The following is a 19,743-nucleotide window of genomic DNA, read 5'->3' on the forward strand; positions in this document are numbered from 1 at the left end:
AATAGTGTTCTCTCTCTACCTCTGTCATAAACCTGTCTTTTGGTAGGCTGACAGCAGGTTTATTTGCTTTGATTTGACGTTGGGCAAGTTTGATCCTTTTAGAATCAGGCTGAATGAAGGTTTCCTTTGCAGTATGTGCTGCCTTAGCTCATCTACACAAATTTTTCAGATGACTTTTCACAGAGATGAAAAATTATCTTTTTCTTTTGACCAATAGGCTTCTCCTTGCTTTTAAGCTGTAACCTAATGCCTTTCTCTATCTTGTAGTGTCTTAAAATTGAATGCTTAGAATGCAATCTGATCATTTGTTCTTTAAGTTTCCTTTGCCCTAGTGTCATGTGCAGTTTAGTTCAAGACCTTTTGTGGTCTTGTGCTTGTAATATTTTTAAGATTAACAAGGCTTTTGTCTTTTCTTTTTATTCTAAGTACTAGTAATGTGCAGCCTTCTTTTTATTGAAAAGAGCACTGTAAAATCTGAGTTATCTCTTCATGGGCAGTATAAGTTTAAAAAAACAGTTAATTGGCAATATGGGTCCAAGTCTAATAGCAACATTATCTGTACTGGAAAGTATAGAGGACTTAATTTCTTTTAGTCTGTTCTTTAAACCAGCATGGCTGTCTATGATATACTAAGCAAAAATTGCTTTGAAATATTTAGTAGATACTGCCATGTGAGAGTTATATGTTCTTACAATTAGTTGGTTGCTCCTTTTCATGCAAGTATGAATAGGGAAATTCATTGCAAATATGAATAGGGAAATGCACTTTTTAGTATTAATATGAGGTAAAATTGACTGCATCTGATTTGAATAAAACGTTAAGCCTGTTTCATTTTCTACACACCTGCCAAGTGTGTGTATACTGTGTAGTGCTGCCTCTGAAATGGTTGAAAATCTGATGGGAACACTTACAAAGGCAAACCAGTAAAGGGCACCAGCTGCTGAAATGCACCTGCTGAGCTACTGTGGGAGTAGATGCATCTGCCTGTACCTAGAAGTAATCTAACAAAGCACCTGCTTCTACCTGTCAGGATTTTAATTTGTGTAAAGATTCATCCAATGAAACTACTTCTGAATACTTTAAAAAAAAAAAAAGGAGGTTTTTTTTGTGCAGAAAAGCACCACTTTTGAGCAACCTTTTCATTCTCATAACTATTTTAGGTTCTTGTTTTAATAAAAAACAAACCCAGATATGGCAGCCGGAAGTTTCAACTACACTAAGTGTAAAAGACACAGCCAGTCTTATTCAGAGATTATTCAACCAAAGAGGAGGTTTTCAACTTTTGTTTGACTTAGTTTGAGAGATGGATCTCAGGGGGATTTGTGAGACTATGTTTCTTTTTTTTCATTGTAGCATATTTGATTCATTGTTGACGGTACTGCACAATCAAAAGTACGTTTTAAAGTCAGACAAATATTCCAAATATATTTTAAAACCATTCTACTTTCTGCCTTTTGATACTTAAACTTTTATTGCTCTCATACATTGGTGACCATATCACATAAGTTCATCAGCCTTCACCTACATTTTATTTTCCTGTGGTAGGAAAACGTCTCTGAATGCTGCTGATTTAGCTGGGATTTGGGAGAACAAAATAGCTGTGTTCTTGTAGAAAAAGATACTGGCTGTGTTTGTAGTTTTCCCCTGTAAAATTTAGGAAAAAGTCATTTAACATCTATATTGTAAACCAGTACTGTATTAGGTAGCAGAAGTGTGAAATTAACTGAAATAGAGAAGAAAATTGAGCTGTTAGAAAGATCATAACAGCAATAGTGATTCCTCTGGGAATATTCTTCTGTTTGCCATTCTTTCATTTTTACTTGATATGTTAAAATTATTACTAATTTCAACTATAATTACCTTTTAGATCATTCTGTAAGTTTTTCTGCCTTCTTTAGGTTTTGTAGAAAGAAATAGCTTGTTGTATGTTAAGGGCAAGCTAAAGTAAATAGTTTGAAAACATTATCCTGAAGTGGCTTCTACATTAATATTCATTTCTACATGAGCAATTAGAACTGATGCCTTTGCATGCATAAAATAGTATTGAATTAATTAATTTAAAATAATTTTTAATTAATTAAAAATTTTGAATTAATTTAAAAATAAAATACCAAAATATATCTGTACTTCAAAACTATACAATAATATGAAATGTTGCCCTGCTCTTAAAAACTTATATGTATTAAATTTTGTAGAGTAAAACCAACGACTAATAAAAATCCAAGAAGCGTTTCAGGTAGACATGCAATCCCACAGCAGCTGCATGCAGCTCAAAAAAAATCCAGCTCTCTGGCTCATAGCATTCTTTTCGTCTTGTACTTAATCACTGTAATATTTGAAATCCAATTATATCTACCTGGCGACTTTGCAGCTGTTATGTTTTTTGGCCTCATTAAATGATCATAATAAGTGAAATATTTAAATAACCGCAACAACTTGTTAAGTGTTAATTTTTCATTCTTTAGGGAGTCACATTTATGTCATTGACTGAATATAGACTTTTGGTATAAAGCACATGCAGAGATCTGTAAAGTTTTAATTAAAACAACTCAAAGTAGTTCTAGTCGTTTTGATAATTAAGACTGGAGAGTGAATAATGTGCTTCTGCTGCATCCTGTTCAGGGAATAGCCATTTCTCAGTGGAATTTCATATTACGAGTGTGGAAGAATGCAGTAGTCTGCTTTACTTTGATAGCATACCTGAAGGCAGGCTTTCATTCTTAGGAGTATTTGGTTTTCATTTAAAGTGAAATACAGGATAGTATTTTAAATTCTAGTTAAAATTATACTGAAGACCAAAATTGTTTTCCATTTTTAAGAAATGTAATCTCAAAGTGAGAATTTTCAAAGATGAGGGACGTGTATGCTAATTCTCATATGCTGTAACATTTAAAAGATTAACTCTCCCTCAAAATATTTTAGTCATAATAAAGTTTGTCTGACTTTAATGTTTGTCTTTAATTAGCACAAGTTTCAGAGTGCTTCTTGAGACATGAATCTCTTATGCTTGATAAGAATGTCCTGAGTCTTTCAGTGACAGAAATGGGACTGAAACGGCTCATCAAGGGATTCAGTTAGAAATCACCAAATAGTTTTAAATGTTTTTAAAAGATTTTGGGATAGAGGAGCTATATGACTAAAAGATTGACTTTATAACTGATGGCCTGTTCAGCTCAGACTTGCAGTTTCCATTAACCTCAAGAGCACACAGTAACTGATAATAAAGTGGAACTTTTAAACTTTCTAAGACTAATTGTTTGAGTCGGCAGAACAATAGGGAGCAAAAATTAACATCAAGTCTTTTAAAGCTAGAAACAGTTTTTGTGTGTGTTTTGTATCTTATTCTAACAAAACAATTTTTCTGAATTCTAATTGGAAAATTGAAATTATGCTGCCACTTAATCTTGGAACTGGACATATCAAATAAGAGTGGAGTTATTTTTAGTTTTCATATTAATAAATAAATAGGCCTTATATAATAATAATAATAATTATACTTATAACAACGGCAATAATAGAAACCATTTCTTTCTTCTGTAGCTTGTTGGGAATTAATCAGAAGAAGAGAAAAAGAACTTTTTATTTGCCTTAAAATATAGAGGAAGATGATTTTATTTAGTCTTTCATAGGAATTGCTTATCATAAAGCATAATATAATGAAGGAAACTTAGGTTCAAATATTCCTACCTCTCTGCTGTATTCCCTGAATCTGAAAAGGATGGGGATTTTTTCTGAGTCATCTGAGACTATGTTGGAGTTAATTTTCTGTGTTTCTGAGACTTCTTCTCCTTGCTTTTGACACCTGTGGACCTTTGTTCTTCTGGACTGCTAAATGGAAGACTGTCTCTCTGCCATGCACACTCCTTAGATAGAGATTTTCTGTCTTGTTTTCAAATATTGTCATTTAAATAAGAAAGCTTCTCAATTTTTCCATCAATAATTTGCTTACATCAGAAAAAAAAAAGACTGTTTTGTGTATTAATAGCTATTATAGGAGCAAAACGATAAAGACAACTGAGAGGGGATCTCCTCAATGTATACAAGTATCTGAAGGGAGGGTGTCAGGAGGATGGAACCAGGCTTTTCTCAGTGGTGGCAAGCGATAGGACAAGAGGCAATGGGCAGAAACTGATGCACAGGAACTTCCATCTAAATATGAGGAAGAACTTCTTTACTGTAACTGAGCATTGGAACAGATTGCCCAGAGAGGTTGTAGAACCTCCTCACTGCAGATACTCAAGAACCGTCTGGATGCAATTCTGTGCAATGTGCTCTAGGAAACTCTGCTTGAGCAAGGAAGCTGGACCAGATGACCCACTGTGGTCCCTTCCAACTTTACCCATTCTGTGATTATGTGATTCTATGGAAACAAAAAGTCTGGTTGAGGTGTAACCTGCACTACGTATCCTTTTCAAAGTACGTGTGAAAGCTTTGTTAAATCTGTAGTGCTATTTACAATGTATGAGAAAACCCACACAGGATCACTCTTGAGGAGAAAAGACAATGCAGAAAGAATCGTGCCTTGCAGAATATACCACTTAAGGAGTCTTTCTGCCGTGCCTTTTGCAAGCAGACGTGTCTATCTCATATTGGCCTCTTTAGCCACCAGCGCGCTTGTAACAAACGTGGGTCGAGCCCTCCCTAAATCTTCGTTCGCGAAGCCTAGCCATGATTTACAGCATAAAAACTATCTTCTTCATCAGCTTTTTCATTTTTTTGATTCTGTAGTTTGAAGTGTCTTAATTTTCCATTAATCTAAATCCTGAGAATTGATGAATGCAAATGCCCAGATACAGTCCTTGAGAAAGTTTTGTGTCTTTATTCTGAGCAATACCTCATCCATTCACATAAGTTTGTGTGAAATGGGAGGGTTAGGACTTTGATGCCTTTTGTCTGATGTCTCGTGTCTTCCTCATTGTCACTATTTTTGAGGTTTGGCCAAAAATTATTTGCTGTCTTCTGTCACTATTCTCTATCTCTTCTAAATTTTCCAGTTATCTGTCTAGGCTAGTTGCAGTAGCCCACATGTTTTTCAAGATGAGTGCCCTCATCAACACAACTTACTGCTTAGAAATATTTTTTTATGTTAGTATTGACATATTCTTTCAAAACTGCAACAAGAATATAGAAGGAAAAATAAATCAAATCTCTTTTGATATGATGCAGTTGTTTCTAAATTCTTCCAACTAGTTCAGAAATGGCAATTCATACAAGAATTTTGAAAAAGTAGTTTGTGTGTACTTCTTATCATATCATATCATATCATATCATATCATATCATAATCTCTTTACTTGGGAAAAGTTAGCTACTTTTGGTTACAAAAATGGGCTTCAGTTTTTATGCTTCATGTTAGTAGACTAACTTTTCTTTTCAACAATGGCCAGTACTTATATAGTTGTTTTCTCCATGTCTTTGTCTTTCCTTATTTTTTGTTGGGTTTCTCCCTTTGTATTGCAGTGTCAGTATTCTTGAACAACTAGGAAAGGGTTTTCTGTATTAACACTTTTATTACAGTTACTTTTTGAGTCAGTGTGAATCTAACAGTGATGATTTTTTTTCCACTCTTAGGGACACACTGTGTTTTCCCAGGGGAATATATTACCAGAGCAATATGCCATCAGCATAACTAGGAGTCTGTTTTAGTTGTATACAAGTGTAAGAAATTATGAGAGCATTCTCTGAATTAAAAAAAAAAAAACAAAAAAAAAACAAACCACCACAACCTGAAGAATAATATGCTGTGGCATATAAACATCAGTTTCCTCATTACTGCATCTGGAAAAGTCGAAGAGATAGTGATAGTGGAGATGTCAATACACAGCAGTCCAGAACATTTAAAATGCTTTCAGATCTGTAGAGATTTGTGTATTTGACTCTCCCATGGTCTTAGCTTTGCACAGCATTAAGATAGTCTTAAATTTTATGAGGAAGAAATGCTTTTTTACTTTGGTTACATTTAATATGGATAAAATGTGATCAAATAAACTCAAATCCTTCTATCCTCATAAGATTTTAACTTCTGAGGTTATTAGGAAATGCCACAACTGTTGCCAATTTTCCTTCGGCTGCATTAGTTCAAGGTAATTTTTGTGTGTAATTCACAAATGGCATCAGAAAGCTGTAAGAGGAGGCTATATTCTGATCTCCATTTCATTGCTATAATCTGGAATAATTCTCTTGACATCAGATACTTTTAAGTTTAAAATAGTGTTGCTGAAATCAGAATCTTGCCTGTGTGTCTATTTGGATGCCAAAATTCATGTACATTTGTTGTGCTGTAGAAATAGTTGCTTTTATGGAAAAATCTTTCTGAAACACTTTGATATCCATTTCCTCAAATCAAGTCACCAGAGGGTATAATCACTCTGTCTATATTCTTTTGTCATATTATAACTAGGCTGAGGAACACAAAACAATTCTGTCAGTGAGGGGAGGAGATACCCCAAGCTGTTCCAGTGTTCTAACTCAGAGCAGTGAAAGCTTGGAGCTACAGTGCTGTCCTGTCATTTCCATCAAACTGATTTGGGGTCTATACATGCGGAAGTCTTTGAGTTAAATCTATACATTGAATGAGAAAGTGTTTTTCAATATTGTATTTTTAATACAACAACAAGTGGTTGAATAATTCAGAAGTCTATAGAAAAGATACGACTGCTGACTATACAAATAACTATTTGTATAGTGTCATTCGTCAAGAAAATACTTCATATAAAGTTGGTGACAATGTATCTATAGACTTAGAAGGATTTTTCTTGAAATTGCTTTAGGCGTGTAAACTCTTAGCTGTCATATATGAAGGTAAATATTTTCCCTAAAAACTTCTGATTTTGAATAGATCTTTCTTCTTTCTTCAAGAGAGCAGAGGGTAGGACTTATTATTAAAAAAAAAAACACCAAACAAAAAAGCCCCCTTTTTATTCTTTGATTTTTATTTTTTTTCACTGGCTGTTTTTTTCAAGGAGTGACTATGTTTCCATAGTTGGTTGGAGAGTACTATACTACTAGATTTCACTGCAATTTGCTTTTTAATGGAATTGTTCTGAACTTCTCTGTATAAAGTCTGGTTCTTCTTTAATGAGAGTTTGTTGAAGAGCACTCATTGTTATGAGCTGTCCAGAATTTTGACATTTCTGAGAACTAAGTGAGTAAAATAATTGCTCAAGTGTTCTGGCAAACGTGAAGTTTGGAAGTCTGGAGAGGAAATGTTTAACTGGGATTTAGAAGCAACATTACCCAAATGAAATTGTAATTATTTTCATAGTTTTTGGGTTATGGTAACTTCAAGCACAGGTGATCCTTTCATATATAATGAAAATACATTTATACACATATATATATATTTATATACTTTTTCCCTCGGGATACTTTTTTACTCGTGTGTACTCTGTCAGAATGTAGGAGAATTTTGCAGTTTGAGTTTAATGACACTAATATAACTTGAAAGTATGGAAATTTTCTTGGTTTCTGATGGCTACTGCTACTTCAATATCTACTACAATGATCAGTGAATGTGGTGATAATTTTATAAACAAGACTGCATAGTTTTCTAAAAGATGATGTTTAATTCAAATTAAAAAACATTTGAAGAAGTCTTATATGGGCTGCGATTCTGTGTTCTATAGGATGTCAGGGTATAATTTTATCCTTATGGTTCCTTATCTGTCATTTCTAGTACTTTCTTCTTAATCTAAGTAAGGGACTGGAGCATCTTTCATGTGAGGAGAGTCTGAAAGAGCTAGAGAAGAGGAGGCTCAGGAGGCATCTGACAAGTGTATACAAATACCTGATGTGAGAATGATTAACAAAGAGGGAGCCATCTGTGGTGCTCAGTGACAGCAGCAGAGGCAATGGGCACAAATTAAAACACATGAAATTTCATCTGAACTCACGAAATGAATTTTTTACTGTGAGGTGGTCAAACACTGTTATGCCTTGCCCAGAAAGGCTGTGGAGTCTCCATCCTTGCTGGTAGTTAAACACAAGTGCACAGGTGTAGGTGATCCAACTTTGATCGGAGGGGCAAACTAAGTGAGGTGAACTCCAAACTAAATGATTCTGTGATTGCTGCTAATAGTGACATAGATAGCCCATACCGTGCAAGAATTGCTTTTAGTTCTAGTCTAGTCACTTGTAGCACATACAGCTTTGAAACCAGCTGCTGGTTCTCTGGTGCCTTTTGTTACTTGCATCTAATGTATTTTACTTCAAGCTTCCTTTATAGCACATAACTCTTCAGGTACTACCGTTTGGATGAGACATAATTTGTACTTACTTCAAGAAACTGTAGTGCTGGCTATGGCCTAAAGCCAATCATAAGCTCTATTTGGTACGCTTGTATAATTTTCATATCTTTTTGTATGCTACTTGTTCCTGCAAAAATTGTCCCCCTAAGTCCAATAAAATCTCACTGATATGATTTGGTGCTAAATGGAGCAGATCCAAACATCATGCAGTTTTTCTTTTACATGTTATGAGCCTTTGCTTAAAATGTATATGTGCTCTTTGAAAGAACACATTTCAGTCTTTGGGGCAGGTAGGAAATTATATCCTTAAATAGTTCTCTTAGATAATATAATAATAATTTTACCTTTATGCTAGTTATATGGTTATATTTTTATTTACTTTTGTTCCTAAATCTCATGAGCTACCACTTTTTCATGGAAGTAGCAGAATATGAAAAGTATCATCAGGAGAGGGAAACTGTGAAAGTCCCCAGGTATAGCATTGATGTTTATTTCTGCATGTACCTTCAGTAACAAAATAGGATTTACACTGGCACAGAAGTGCTTTCAGTGTATAGATGCATAATTAGAAAGCAGGGAGGACTACTAAATGTTCATAATTTGAAAGGATAGTGGGAATATATTTATTAAAATGTGTATGTGTATAAACATACATATTAAAACATATATTTGTGTGTGTATATGAGTATGTATAGATAGATGTTTTAATGAACAACTTTCTAAAGTACAGCAAAGGGGAAACATGACCTAGAGATTATTTATGTGTAAGGCCAAGGGACATCAGAACTTTGTATCCTGAATTTTGGATTGGATTTTCTGTAAAAAAGCATGGATAAGTCATGCTATTACTAGTTAGATCAATTGCCTTTTTTACTGAAAGTGCAGCAGAACAGTTGACTGCAGAATTGGATTTGTCGCACCTGAGATATATAAGGTGCTTTGAATAAAATATATCTACATTAAAATTAAGCCAATGAGCAGGGAAAATGTTGAAATCTTGACCTTTGTTTACGAGTGCAGTGGATTATCTCTAAGATAAATTGGTAGTAATCTTATTACTTTGTTCTGCTATGGCAGAAGAAGTCATTATTGAACATTTGGGTTGGGTGGTCTCATGCTATGGAAATTAGTATAGATGACTAACATTTCTTGATTTCAAACAATGAGAAAATTTGTCTAGTATTACATGAAAACTGGAAAAATTATTGTGGACAGGACAAAATCTCTTTTGGAATGAGGAGTATAAAGGGAATGTCCATGTATCTAGGGGACGTAATATTCAAATATATTGTCTGGATAAATTACTAATTAAACATGGTTATATTTTTTTAAAAGTTTTTCTGGGTAGATTAGATAAGAGATACTATGCTCTGTCTGTGCACAGCAATACTGAATATAGAAGCTGCCACTAAAATGCTGGCATCGTACCTTGAAGTTAACTTTAAAGCACATTGGGCCACAAAGTGAAAAATTGTGATACTGAGGTTAATTGCACCTGACAAGCTGTTTCTGTCCATGAGTCTAATGCATTAAGTGATCTGGAGAGTGAAAGAAGATCTCAGCTTTTAGTGGAACTTGCAATTAGTACTCTCTTGTTTTGGGTGAGGGAGAGTGCTATAGACCATATAGAGACCACAGCAGGTGTCACAGGTGGGTCTTGTGAAAAAAATTAGTATCTTCTGTGCATTTATTGAACTCTGTAGAACTACAAGGTCTGGCTAATGAATTGCATGGCTAAAACTGTCTAAAGTGCTGATGGCCTGTGCTACTTAGAGTAGACACTGTCACTACTGTGTTGCTAAAACAGCTGTGTTTCTGAGTTTGTGTAGCTTGCCTGCAGACCGAATCGTATGGACTCATTCATGAATGTTACTTTAATGACTTAAACGAATTTTATCCTATTTTTAAATTGCTGTTAGAGCACCAACACACAAATATCTTTTTAATGAAATGCCTAATTTAGAATACCTTCACTAGATATAATCTCATTTATTCATAAATGCATTAGTTGTAACAATAAATTCCATGGGAAAGAATCTTAAAGCTTATTGAAGTAAAAACAGGGGGTTTATACATTCACACTGAAGCTGCCTTGAGTATCATCTGGTTTATGTAAAGAATTGCTTCTCAGTGGCCTTTCCCATTGCTTCATGTTATGTAAAAATGACACCATCTTAGGCATTAAATTCTCTTTGTTGAGAATAGCACTTAGATTCTGTTCTGCTTAAAATTTCTATGGTTTCTGTTGAATTCTAGGGATAAATCAGCTTTGGAATAGAAAGCGGAAGAATGTTGCATCTTACTTTTAGTAAAAAACACATTCTGCCATCCAGTGGCTACCAGTTCTTTAAGCAAAAAGGGATTTCATTAATTTATCTGAAAAAGAATTGGTCTGTAGAAGTCTTGACTGATGTTAATATGCTAGAGGGGGGGGAAATTGCTTTCAGCTTTCAAAATAGGTAGTTTGTGCAAATGCCAAATTAAAAAAGCAGATCTTCTAGTACCTTTGTGAATCTGGGAACTTCTGAGCGTACTGTTGCATTTCTGTATGCTACCTTACTGATTTTTACAGGAAAAACTGCTGGTTTTGGATTATGCACTTTGCTTACTGTTTGGAATAAAATACAATTTAGGGGAAAGGTATTCTTTATATTTTTTCAAGCAAATGGGAAGTTGGTTTGAAGAAATCTTAGGATGCTTTTTTCCTCGGGAATTCCTTTCTCTTGGAGGTTTTTAATCCTTAATATGTTCCTGCAGAGTTAACGTTCAAAGAATATTATGCATTGACTGTATTGTGATTTTGAATGTTTGTCAGTGCTTGCAAATTAATAGTGTGTTGAATGAAAGTTTAGATTCTGGTCAGAATACCATTATTAAAAAAAATATTTTTAGTTTTTAACCAGGCTTTTATGGATTTGATTTTTTAATTAATCTTTATTCCACTCTTAATCCTGTTTCAGTAGGCTTAGCATCTTTCCAGAAAACAAGCTGAGGTCCATTTTTCTAGCTTGTTACGCAACTTCCTCTGGTTCTTCTGGAACATCTTTTTGTTTATTGCTAGTTACCAAGTCAGTCTTGATCCCTGGTGTTAGTATTTTAAATGGGAAAAGAGAACAGGAAATTATTTTTATTTTTCTGAATATTTCTGGATCTTTGCTTAGAATTGCATGGTCTAGGGCTATAATATATGTAATTTCTGCTAAATGTAGAGGAAAAAGATGTTTTACACTGTACACTTTTAAAGTTTAAGAGAAGCTGGAACCATATATTCCTACAGGCAGTAGTTTAAGATAACTTAAGGACATATTTAAGGGTGTTAACAACCACGCAACTGTAAGGTGACCTATGTGTGTAAAGCCATACATATTCAAATATGTGATTGTGAAAAATTTCTGTTATTTAATTCTGAAGATACTTACACTGGACTTCATTTGGACAGCAATGCTTCTGCTTTTGTTTAAAACCCGCTTCTTTATATAATATGCATGTTGTGCAATGTAGTGTTTTGTTAGTTCAATTCTGTAATCACTAGTTGTATTTTTGAGTTTCTCTCTATACATCCTTTATTAATAAACACTGTAAATAGTGTTAATCAGTGTGAACTTTATATGATGTTTATAATAGCTTGTAAAACCAACTAGAGGGAATGGGAGGGAAAAGGACATATATAACCAATTACAAGGACCTGTCAAGAAATCTCAAAATGAAATACAGGCAAATTAGAAACCTAAGGTGGCTAAGGAGGCCATAAAAATAGCTGATTGAACCCTGATAGCACCAACGTAATCAGCAGGTCTCTGGGAAGCCCATTAACACTTTATAATAGTCTCATTCATGAAGGTGAAATGAATTTTGAAGTTGACACACCAAGTACATATTAGAACATTATGTATATAAAACTTGGTGCAAAACAAATAAGCTTTCCTCATTGCAGTCGTGCAAGAAGAATAAACTGTGCTAGAACACTAACAGTGAAAAGTATTATAATCCTGAAATTCAGCCAATAAAAATTGAAGAAACTTGATTAAAAGTACATGAAGTATTTGCAGTAGATACTTTTTTTTTCTCTTCACCAAAGGCACTTACCAGTTTAAAACAGATATTTGGATATATTTGAGATTTGTCAATGCAAATGGAATTTATGGTTTGAGTAGTACTTGCTTTTTAAGAGTACCACAAGAAGTTTTCAACCCGAAAGCTTTGCTGATACAAAGGTACTGTTAAATTGAAAAGCAAATTTTTCAAAAAGAAATAGTGTGTTGATTACATAGCATTTTCACTGACTTCTATATCGGTGAACGTAGTTTTTTCATGTTCACAGTAATCTAGAATAAAACTACAGTTGCCTAATCATTAAGTACAGAATTCCTATAAATTTAAAAGTAGGGAATTGTCAAGTATTTTGGAATTGGTGTATTAACCTAAATTTATATTTTGTATCTCAGCCTCGTATATGAGGCTACTACTGGGAAGCTGCAGTAAAATGATAGACCTAACGTTGTTTGTCACGAAATTAAATAAAGTATTTTATTTAAATAGCTGATGAAGCCTTCATTCCTAAGCTTGCATTACTTGAGGAGTAATAAATTAAGTCCTGCTCAAATAATTTGCTTAGTATTGAAAGGCACTGGAAAGACTATTTGGTATTGGAGGGGCTATTACCATAGAAAATGTCTATGAATTAATTAAAACACCCAGAATAATGGAAAAGGAGATTTTCAGAAGATGCTTTCAGGCCTGTTCTTTACTGTACTTTTGTGGTTTCCTACAATTAAAGTAAAAATTATAATAATCAAAAATATCAGTAAGATACCTTTCATGCTTTGTAGTAGAAGCAGTGCAGGTAATTAAATCTGTAGAAAGGAAATAATTATGTGTTCTGCAGTCTATTTTAAAAATCTGTAAAAAGTAAGTAAGAAAAGGTAAGTTTATTAGAAAATTAATTTTATATCTTAAAGGTCTGTTCTTCAGTTGCAAAGGTTTTATAATCTACAAATGCAGAAATTGTAACGGTCTATCTACAGTGGTTCTTTCCTCGTAGAAATGTCATTTTTTAGAGAGACCGAGAGAAGGAAAGTATTTTTATAATTGATTATTTGTACTTTTGAAGATTTAAATACGCATTAAACTCTAATAACCATAATTTTCTGTATTATCTGTATTAATTTAGATTTTTAAACATTCTCAAAGCTTTTTTAGGACCCCACATATAAGTTTCATGCTCCTTTTGGTAGCTGCAGCTTGTTGTAAATATTGTTGGAGAGAGGTCTGAACATGAACAGTTGCAAGATGGAGATTTCACCAGAAGCAAAAGAAAGTTGGTGCTGAATTTGTGCATCTGTTTGCAAAATTGAACTTTATTGTGCAAAATTAATGATAAATAATTCTTTTAATCGTCTGTTTCTTCAGCAAGTTCCTGTGTAATGCTGCCTTTTCTTATATTAGAGTAATCATAGTTTGTCATCTTAGATTTAAAGATATTGTTCTTTTCTTATTAATGCTATTTTACTGATGTTTAATTATTAATAGCTCAATATTTTGCTGTATATTCATTTTGATCAAACTCTTGACTAAAAAAAATAAATGGTGAGATAGTATACTATATTTTGTTTTCCTTAGGGATTTTATATTTGAGAGTTGGGTAGAAGTGGTAGCCTCAGAATAAAAAAACTTGAAATAATACATAGATAGACAAGTATCCTAAGTTTGGTTTCCATATGTTCTTTTTCTTACGATTAATGTATGTATAGATAGGCACACACACACACATATATACATAAATGTATAAAAAAATCCAGAATATACATGTTTTTTGTTTTAACAGATTGGACAACTTGCTTTTAAAGGCATGAAAAGACTAAACCGAATCCAGTCTATAGTTTTCGAGACTGCCTACAACACAAATGAGAATATGCTAATCTGCGCCCCCACTGGAGCTGGGAAGACTAACATTGCCATGCTGACAATCCTTCATGAAATTCGCCAGCATGTCCAGCATGGTGTTATCAAAAAGGATGAGTTTAAGGTAGGAGTTTAATGAACCAAATAACAGCTTTTTAACTTGTGAGGTAAAGCCCATTATATGTTATACATGGAGTCTGAAATCAGGATGTTTTCAAGGATATTACACTTTTCCAAGTTGAAGATAAAGCTAGTTTTGATTTACTTTATTATTGTTAAAGCTATTCTTATTTGTGTTCTAAAAATCTTATTATGAGAGTAAAAAGCTATGAAAATGCATTTAGCTTTGATGCAGAACCAATTTTCAAAGCGATGAGGCTGTATAAACAAAATCCATTGTCCTTTAAACAGCTGCACACTTATCCAACAAAGATAACTGCTTTTCATATATCACTATTAAGATTTTTCACTGTAAGCGCCTGGCATCATATTTCACAATAAATTGTGATTTGTAATGGTTGCCATGAAACAAACAACGTTGTGGGGTTTGCTCATTTATCAAGTGAGTGTTCTTTTGGTGCAGATTGTGTATGTTGCTCCTATGAAGGCTTTGGCAGCCGAAATGACAAATTACTTCAACAAGCGTCTGGAACCACTAGGCATTACTGTGAAAGAGCTGACTGGTGATATGCAACTGTCAAAAGGTGAAATTCTGCGAACACAGGTATGCATAATATTTTAAAATACTATTCTATGTGTATATTCATACCTCTTCATAGATACACTAGTCTTTTCTTCAAACTCCTTGTAACAGTACTGGTGAAGCACCTGAAATGTTATTACTAAGTCTGTAATTACACTGATTATATTCCAAAATGTGACTTTTGATTCAAAGAGATGAAAACACACATACTTCTTGTCACATTTGTGTCAATGAAATATCATTTTTCCAAAATACTGAGATACTTTTATACCTGTTCTCACATACAGTTCTGTGTTATTACCCTTTCTCCTTCTGCATGGTCCAAGAAACAGAAAAAAGACTTGATTGTATTATCACTATTAAAATTTATAAATGTAACTTATAGTAATTATTGATTTAGATTAATTATATTTTGGCAGTCTTAGCTTTGAGGTATTTTACCTTTCTGTGGTAAGAGGAGAGAAGACTTTCACACGACAAGAAAAGATGTCTATATGTAATTAGTAATTAGGAGGACCACTGCAGTAATCCAGTATGAAGCCAGTAGAAGATGTTTATGCATACCTGTTGACACATACAGTCACAATACTGTGGTAACCAATAAATAACAAACCCATATCAATGAGTGACAGTAAATTGATGATACTTTATCAGAGTGACTTTGCAACATCATCTACCTAAAATTTGGATATACAAACTAAACAACTTTTTGATAGGAACTTTTAGTAATTGAAATTATTTACACATACCAGATTGCCATTTTAAATTTCTTTTCAGCTAGGGCACACAATCAAGTAGGTCAGGGTTATAACAGAGAGAAAGAAAGGGCATGTGTAATCACTGCTGAAACTGAAGTGACAGTGGAAAAGCCTACTCTGAATGTAAGTACAAAGTTCAATGAACAAAATATAGAATAGAAAAGTGCTATTTTCTCTTGCTCTTCTAGTTTGAAACGTAAGTCATAAAATCTCACCTCATTACTAAAACTCCACTTACATCCAGTAAAAAAAGTTAGAAAAGAAAACCAAAAAATATTTCAGGCAATATTAAAAAATGCGTGTGGAAAAAAATTTACGAAGTTGAAATTCCATTACTCTAGTAATGGTAAATTATTAATATATACACAGTATTAATTTAGAGCAGCTTAGTGTAGGAAGTGTAGGAAGACTGTCTGCTTCATCATGCTCTTTTATTTCAGTCCAAAATACCACTACTAGCACAATTCTTCTTTTTTTTTTTTATTGGGAAGAGGCTAAAGTAGATTTATATATACAAATCAAGAAGAAATGACAGGGGGAGGACCTGGGTGAAAATATTTTTTTCCTGCCATGGACTCATCTCATTGCTTTGCAATTATTTTTTTTTTAACTGAAACTTACCTTCAGGGATTTCTGCAGTTTCCTATGTATGTCCTTGGACAGAAGGATCAATCTGAAGTATGGTGTATTTGTAGTTTCTAAACTTTTGGGAAGAGTGGAGGTGGAAGAAAAATGGTTTCCAGAAGAGGAAAAATTTGGAAACCATTATATTATTTGTCACCCAAAATTTAGTTCCTAGGTTTTCAAAGGAACTATAATAAAAGTATTGATTCATTTCAGTTTTTGCTTTTGTTCAGTTTTGTGTCTTTGCTCTTCGAAATACTAGGAAGGTTGAAAAGAAAAAATATAAAGGCCAAAAATTCTGGGACAGTGAAATAGTAATTTTTTGTTTCCTTTTGTTTGTTGTAGCTAGTCAGTCTTATGATAAGTCAGAATTGTAGGAGGTGAAGATGAGAGATAATGCCAATCCAAGAGTTACCAGTGTTATTGCTGCTGCTGTTCTTGCAGATTCTGGAGTCCAGCAGTGCACAATGTTTTTTGCTGCATATCAAAGTGCACAGAAAATACATAGCCACCTTATAAACTGAGGAAAGGGCACTTGCTTGTGCTGGATCTTGCTTATTGCTCTTTGCATATATTGTTTTTTATGAAAACTCATGAACTTTCTTTGATCAACTAGGCACTTAAAACCACTTCATCCAAACAGGTTTCTTTTATTGCTCTTTACCCTGTATTAAACTGGTTCTTGTGTCAAAACTTAATTTTACTTGTCAGCCTCTCTAGTGTGTACATTTCTCAGGCAGGAATACTCTAATAGATGTTGCTTTTTTATTTATAGTTTCAGAGTTGCTTTGCCAATTGTTGCTCTGTTTTCTAGCCTTTCGTAGTGTAATGAAGTACCGTGGTTTAACAGAAAAGCAATTTTTTCCTGAAAGAATTAATGTTACAGCAGGTGGATGCATGCACACAATTTATATGCACAGGGATGGTATATATCGTATGGGGGATAAAAGGCACAGAGTAGGATCAACTGAAGATGCGGTATTTCAGGTTGAATCATTGTTTCAAAAGATCTCAGCTGATTCTTCTAGACAACTGAAAGCCTGATATATTTCTTCTATGACAGTTGTTTTCTGCCTCTTTTCTGAGCAGTTGCATTTTCACCATCTTTATTTTTGTCCCGAGGTGAATCAAATCAGTCACAATGAAAGATGTAAAAATAAGGTGATTGTCAGGTATTAGTTAGAAGTAGCACTTCAGTGACAATCCTCAAAATTTTCTCCTTCCTTTCCATCCTGCTCGCTTCATCATTTGCCTGTGTGTATTTAAATATGTGTATTTTGTAAGTTCTTACATGTATCTGTTACTCTTATTCTGATGAGGAAAAGTTGCTTTATCTGACAAATTGCTAACTATCTCCCTTCTCAGGAAGCCACCCTTAATGTACAGTGTGACCTATCTTTATTACTTTTTCTACAAATACTTTTAAATGCTAGCCAAAAAAAGTAACAAGGGATTTAAATCTTCATTCTTTTTATAGTGGAATACAGTCTTCTAAATGTTTTTGAAAGATACTCCAATTAAAAAGGTCTGTAGCACAGTTTTCCAGCAATAACTCTCTCTGTGTTTTCCGTGCTGTCATTTTTACTCATCCAGAAGGCATTCATGTTTCTTGCTGCTCCATACTTTTATGATATTACATGACATGATTTTACTTCCATGTAATTATTTAATATTCATTAGCATTACTATGGTTCCAACACGCACTTCAGAAGCCAAACTTTTTAAAAAAAGTTATTTCTGTATCTTTTACCAATAGTAAAATTGCCTTAAAAAGAAAAATGAAAATAATTTTTATTAACTCTTCAGTCAGTCTTCTAACCTGCTCCCCACATCTCGTACAGTGAAAACCACAGTTACTACATATTTAAGTTTAACATGTGGAATGTGTGTTAAAACTCTAAGACAATTTCCCTTCATAGAATCATGGAAACACAGAATGGTTTGGGTTGGAAGGGTCTTTATAGATCATCAAGTTCCAGTCAATGCCCCTGCCATGGGCAGGGATGCCACCAACTAGATGAGATTGCTCAGGGCCCCATGCAGCCTATCTTTGAACACTTCCAGGGGTGGGGCATCTAATCTAAACCTTCCCTCTTTCATTTTAAAACTACTACCCCTTGTCCTGATATTGTCTGCCCATATAAACAGTCCCTCTCCCTTCTTTATATAAGCCCCCTTAAGGTATTGGAAAGCCCCACAATTAAGTCTCCCCAAAGCCTTCTCTCCTCCAGCCCTCTCAGCCTGTCTTCATAGAAGAGGTGCTCCAGCCCTCTGGCCATCTTTGTGGCCCTCCTCTAGACTTTCTCTAACAGGTCCACATCTTTCTTGTGCTCAGTTTTTGTGAAAAGGTGTATGTGTAAGTGTTTAACAGGTCACTTTAGTCTTTCAGTCAGAGTAGATCCAGGGTCTATTACTGAATAATTTGTGCAGAAATAAGTGCTTCACTGTGCCTGGGAACAGAAGAAAATAAACTTATTACAAAAATAAATAACCCTATCTATTGTACTTGTTCTTATAGAGACTTTATCTTACATTATTAAAGCATCGTTCTCATAGTCTAAATAAAGATAGATTAACTTTTCACTTTCTTTTTCTTGTTAAAAAACAATCCAAGGAAGTTTATTTCCCTACGGTTGATATGTTTCCTATCAACTCTAGTCTAAGTATGCTTGTATACTGACCTACTATGATCAAAGCCTGTTCACATACTGACGTACTATTGCCTTATACTTAGACATCCCTTAAACCAAAATGATATTAAGCATACTTTAGTGATAATCCATCATTTGGTAAGTTGTTTTTAGTATGGTAATATTTAAATGAAAAGTATTCATAAGAAATAACATGTATTTTGCTGAGTAGCATTCAAGTTAATATGAGCTGAGTGATTGTCTTCATGGGCTTTCTTGGTTGTGCATATATAGCATTACTCAGTCTTTGCTTTACACAGTCTAAAAAATGATATAACAAAATTTTCAAATCAACTTTTGGGCTTTCAGTTGTCTTTGGCCTTGTGTTTTCAACAAATGTAGTAGTTATAGTTATCTTTTGAAAGTTTGGAGAATAACTGGAGCAGTATGGATTTATATTGTAATCACCACGTGTGAAAGCAGTGCCCTGCACTGTGCAGAGTGTATTGTAAACTGATGAGTGGCATGATGCCTTAACTTGTGCAAAACAAGTTAACTCTGGAGAGTGCAGAAATACCTTCTGGCCTTAACAAAAAGTAAATGGGCATCAAAAAACATGTAGAAGATAATTTCTTCCTAATTTTTTATACATACATAATGTGAAGCAAAATTAAGATCCTTGGCATAAAATAGTAAAAACTTATCAAAATTTCTTCCACCTGTATAAACTTTAAAAATAGTTTTAAAAAATTATCCTGTTAAATATATTTTATTTTCTTTTTAAGGAAAGTTATTTTACTCTTCTATTGCATCTTCAGTTAATGTGAATATTTCTCGCCCTTAAACTAGTACCTCAGCAGTTTTGTCAACATCCTTGTCAACA

At 33.8% G+C, this 19,743-nt stretch overlaps 1 protein-coding gene across 2 annotated transcripts in view; it reads left to right on the plus strand.

Moving 5' to 3' along the window:
• Nucleotides 1-19,743, plus strand: part of ASCC3 (activating signal cointegrator 1 complex subunit 3) — a 267,886-nt gene that overhangs the window by 61,007 nt on the left and 187,136 nt on the right. For both annotated transcript variants that reach the window (XM_027694522.1, XM_027694514.1), the window contains exons 9-10: nt 14,069-14,269; nt 14,729-14,869. In XM_027694522.1, the coding sequence (XP_027550323.1) occupies nt 14,069-14,269; nt 14,729-14,869 (342 nt within the window). The remainder of the gene's footprint in view (nt 1-14,068; nt 14,270-14,728; nt 14,870-19,743) is intronic.

The sequence above is a fragment of the Neopelma chrysocephalum genome, unplaced genomic scaffold (assembly GCF_003984885.1).
Source record: "Neopelma chrysocephalum unplaced genomic scaffold, ASM398488v2 Primary Assembly neopelma1_23b, whole genome shotgun sequence".
NCBI lineage: Eukaryota > Metazoa > Chordata > Aves > Passeriformes > Pipridae > Neopelma > Neopelma chrysocephalum.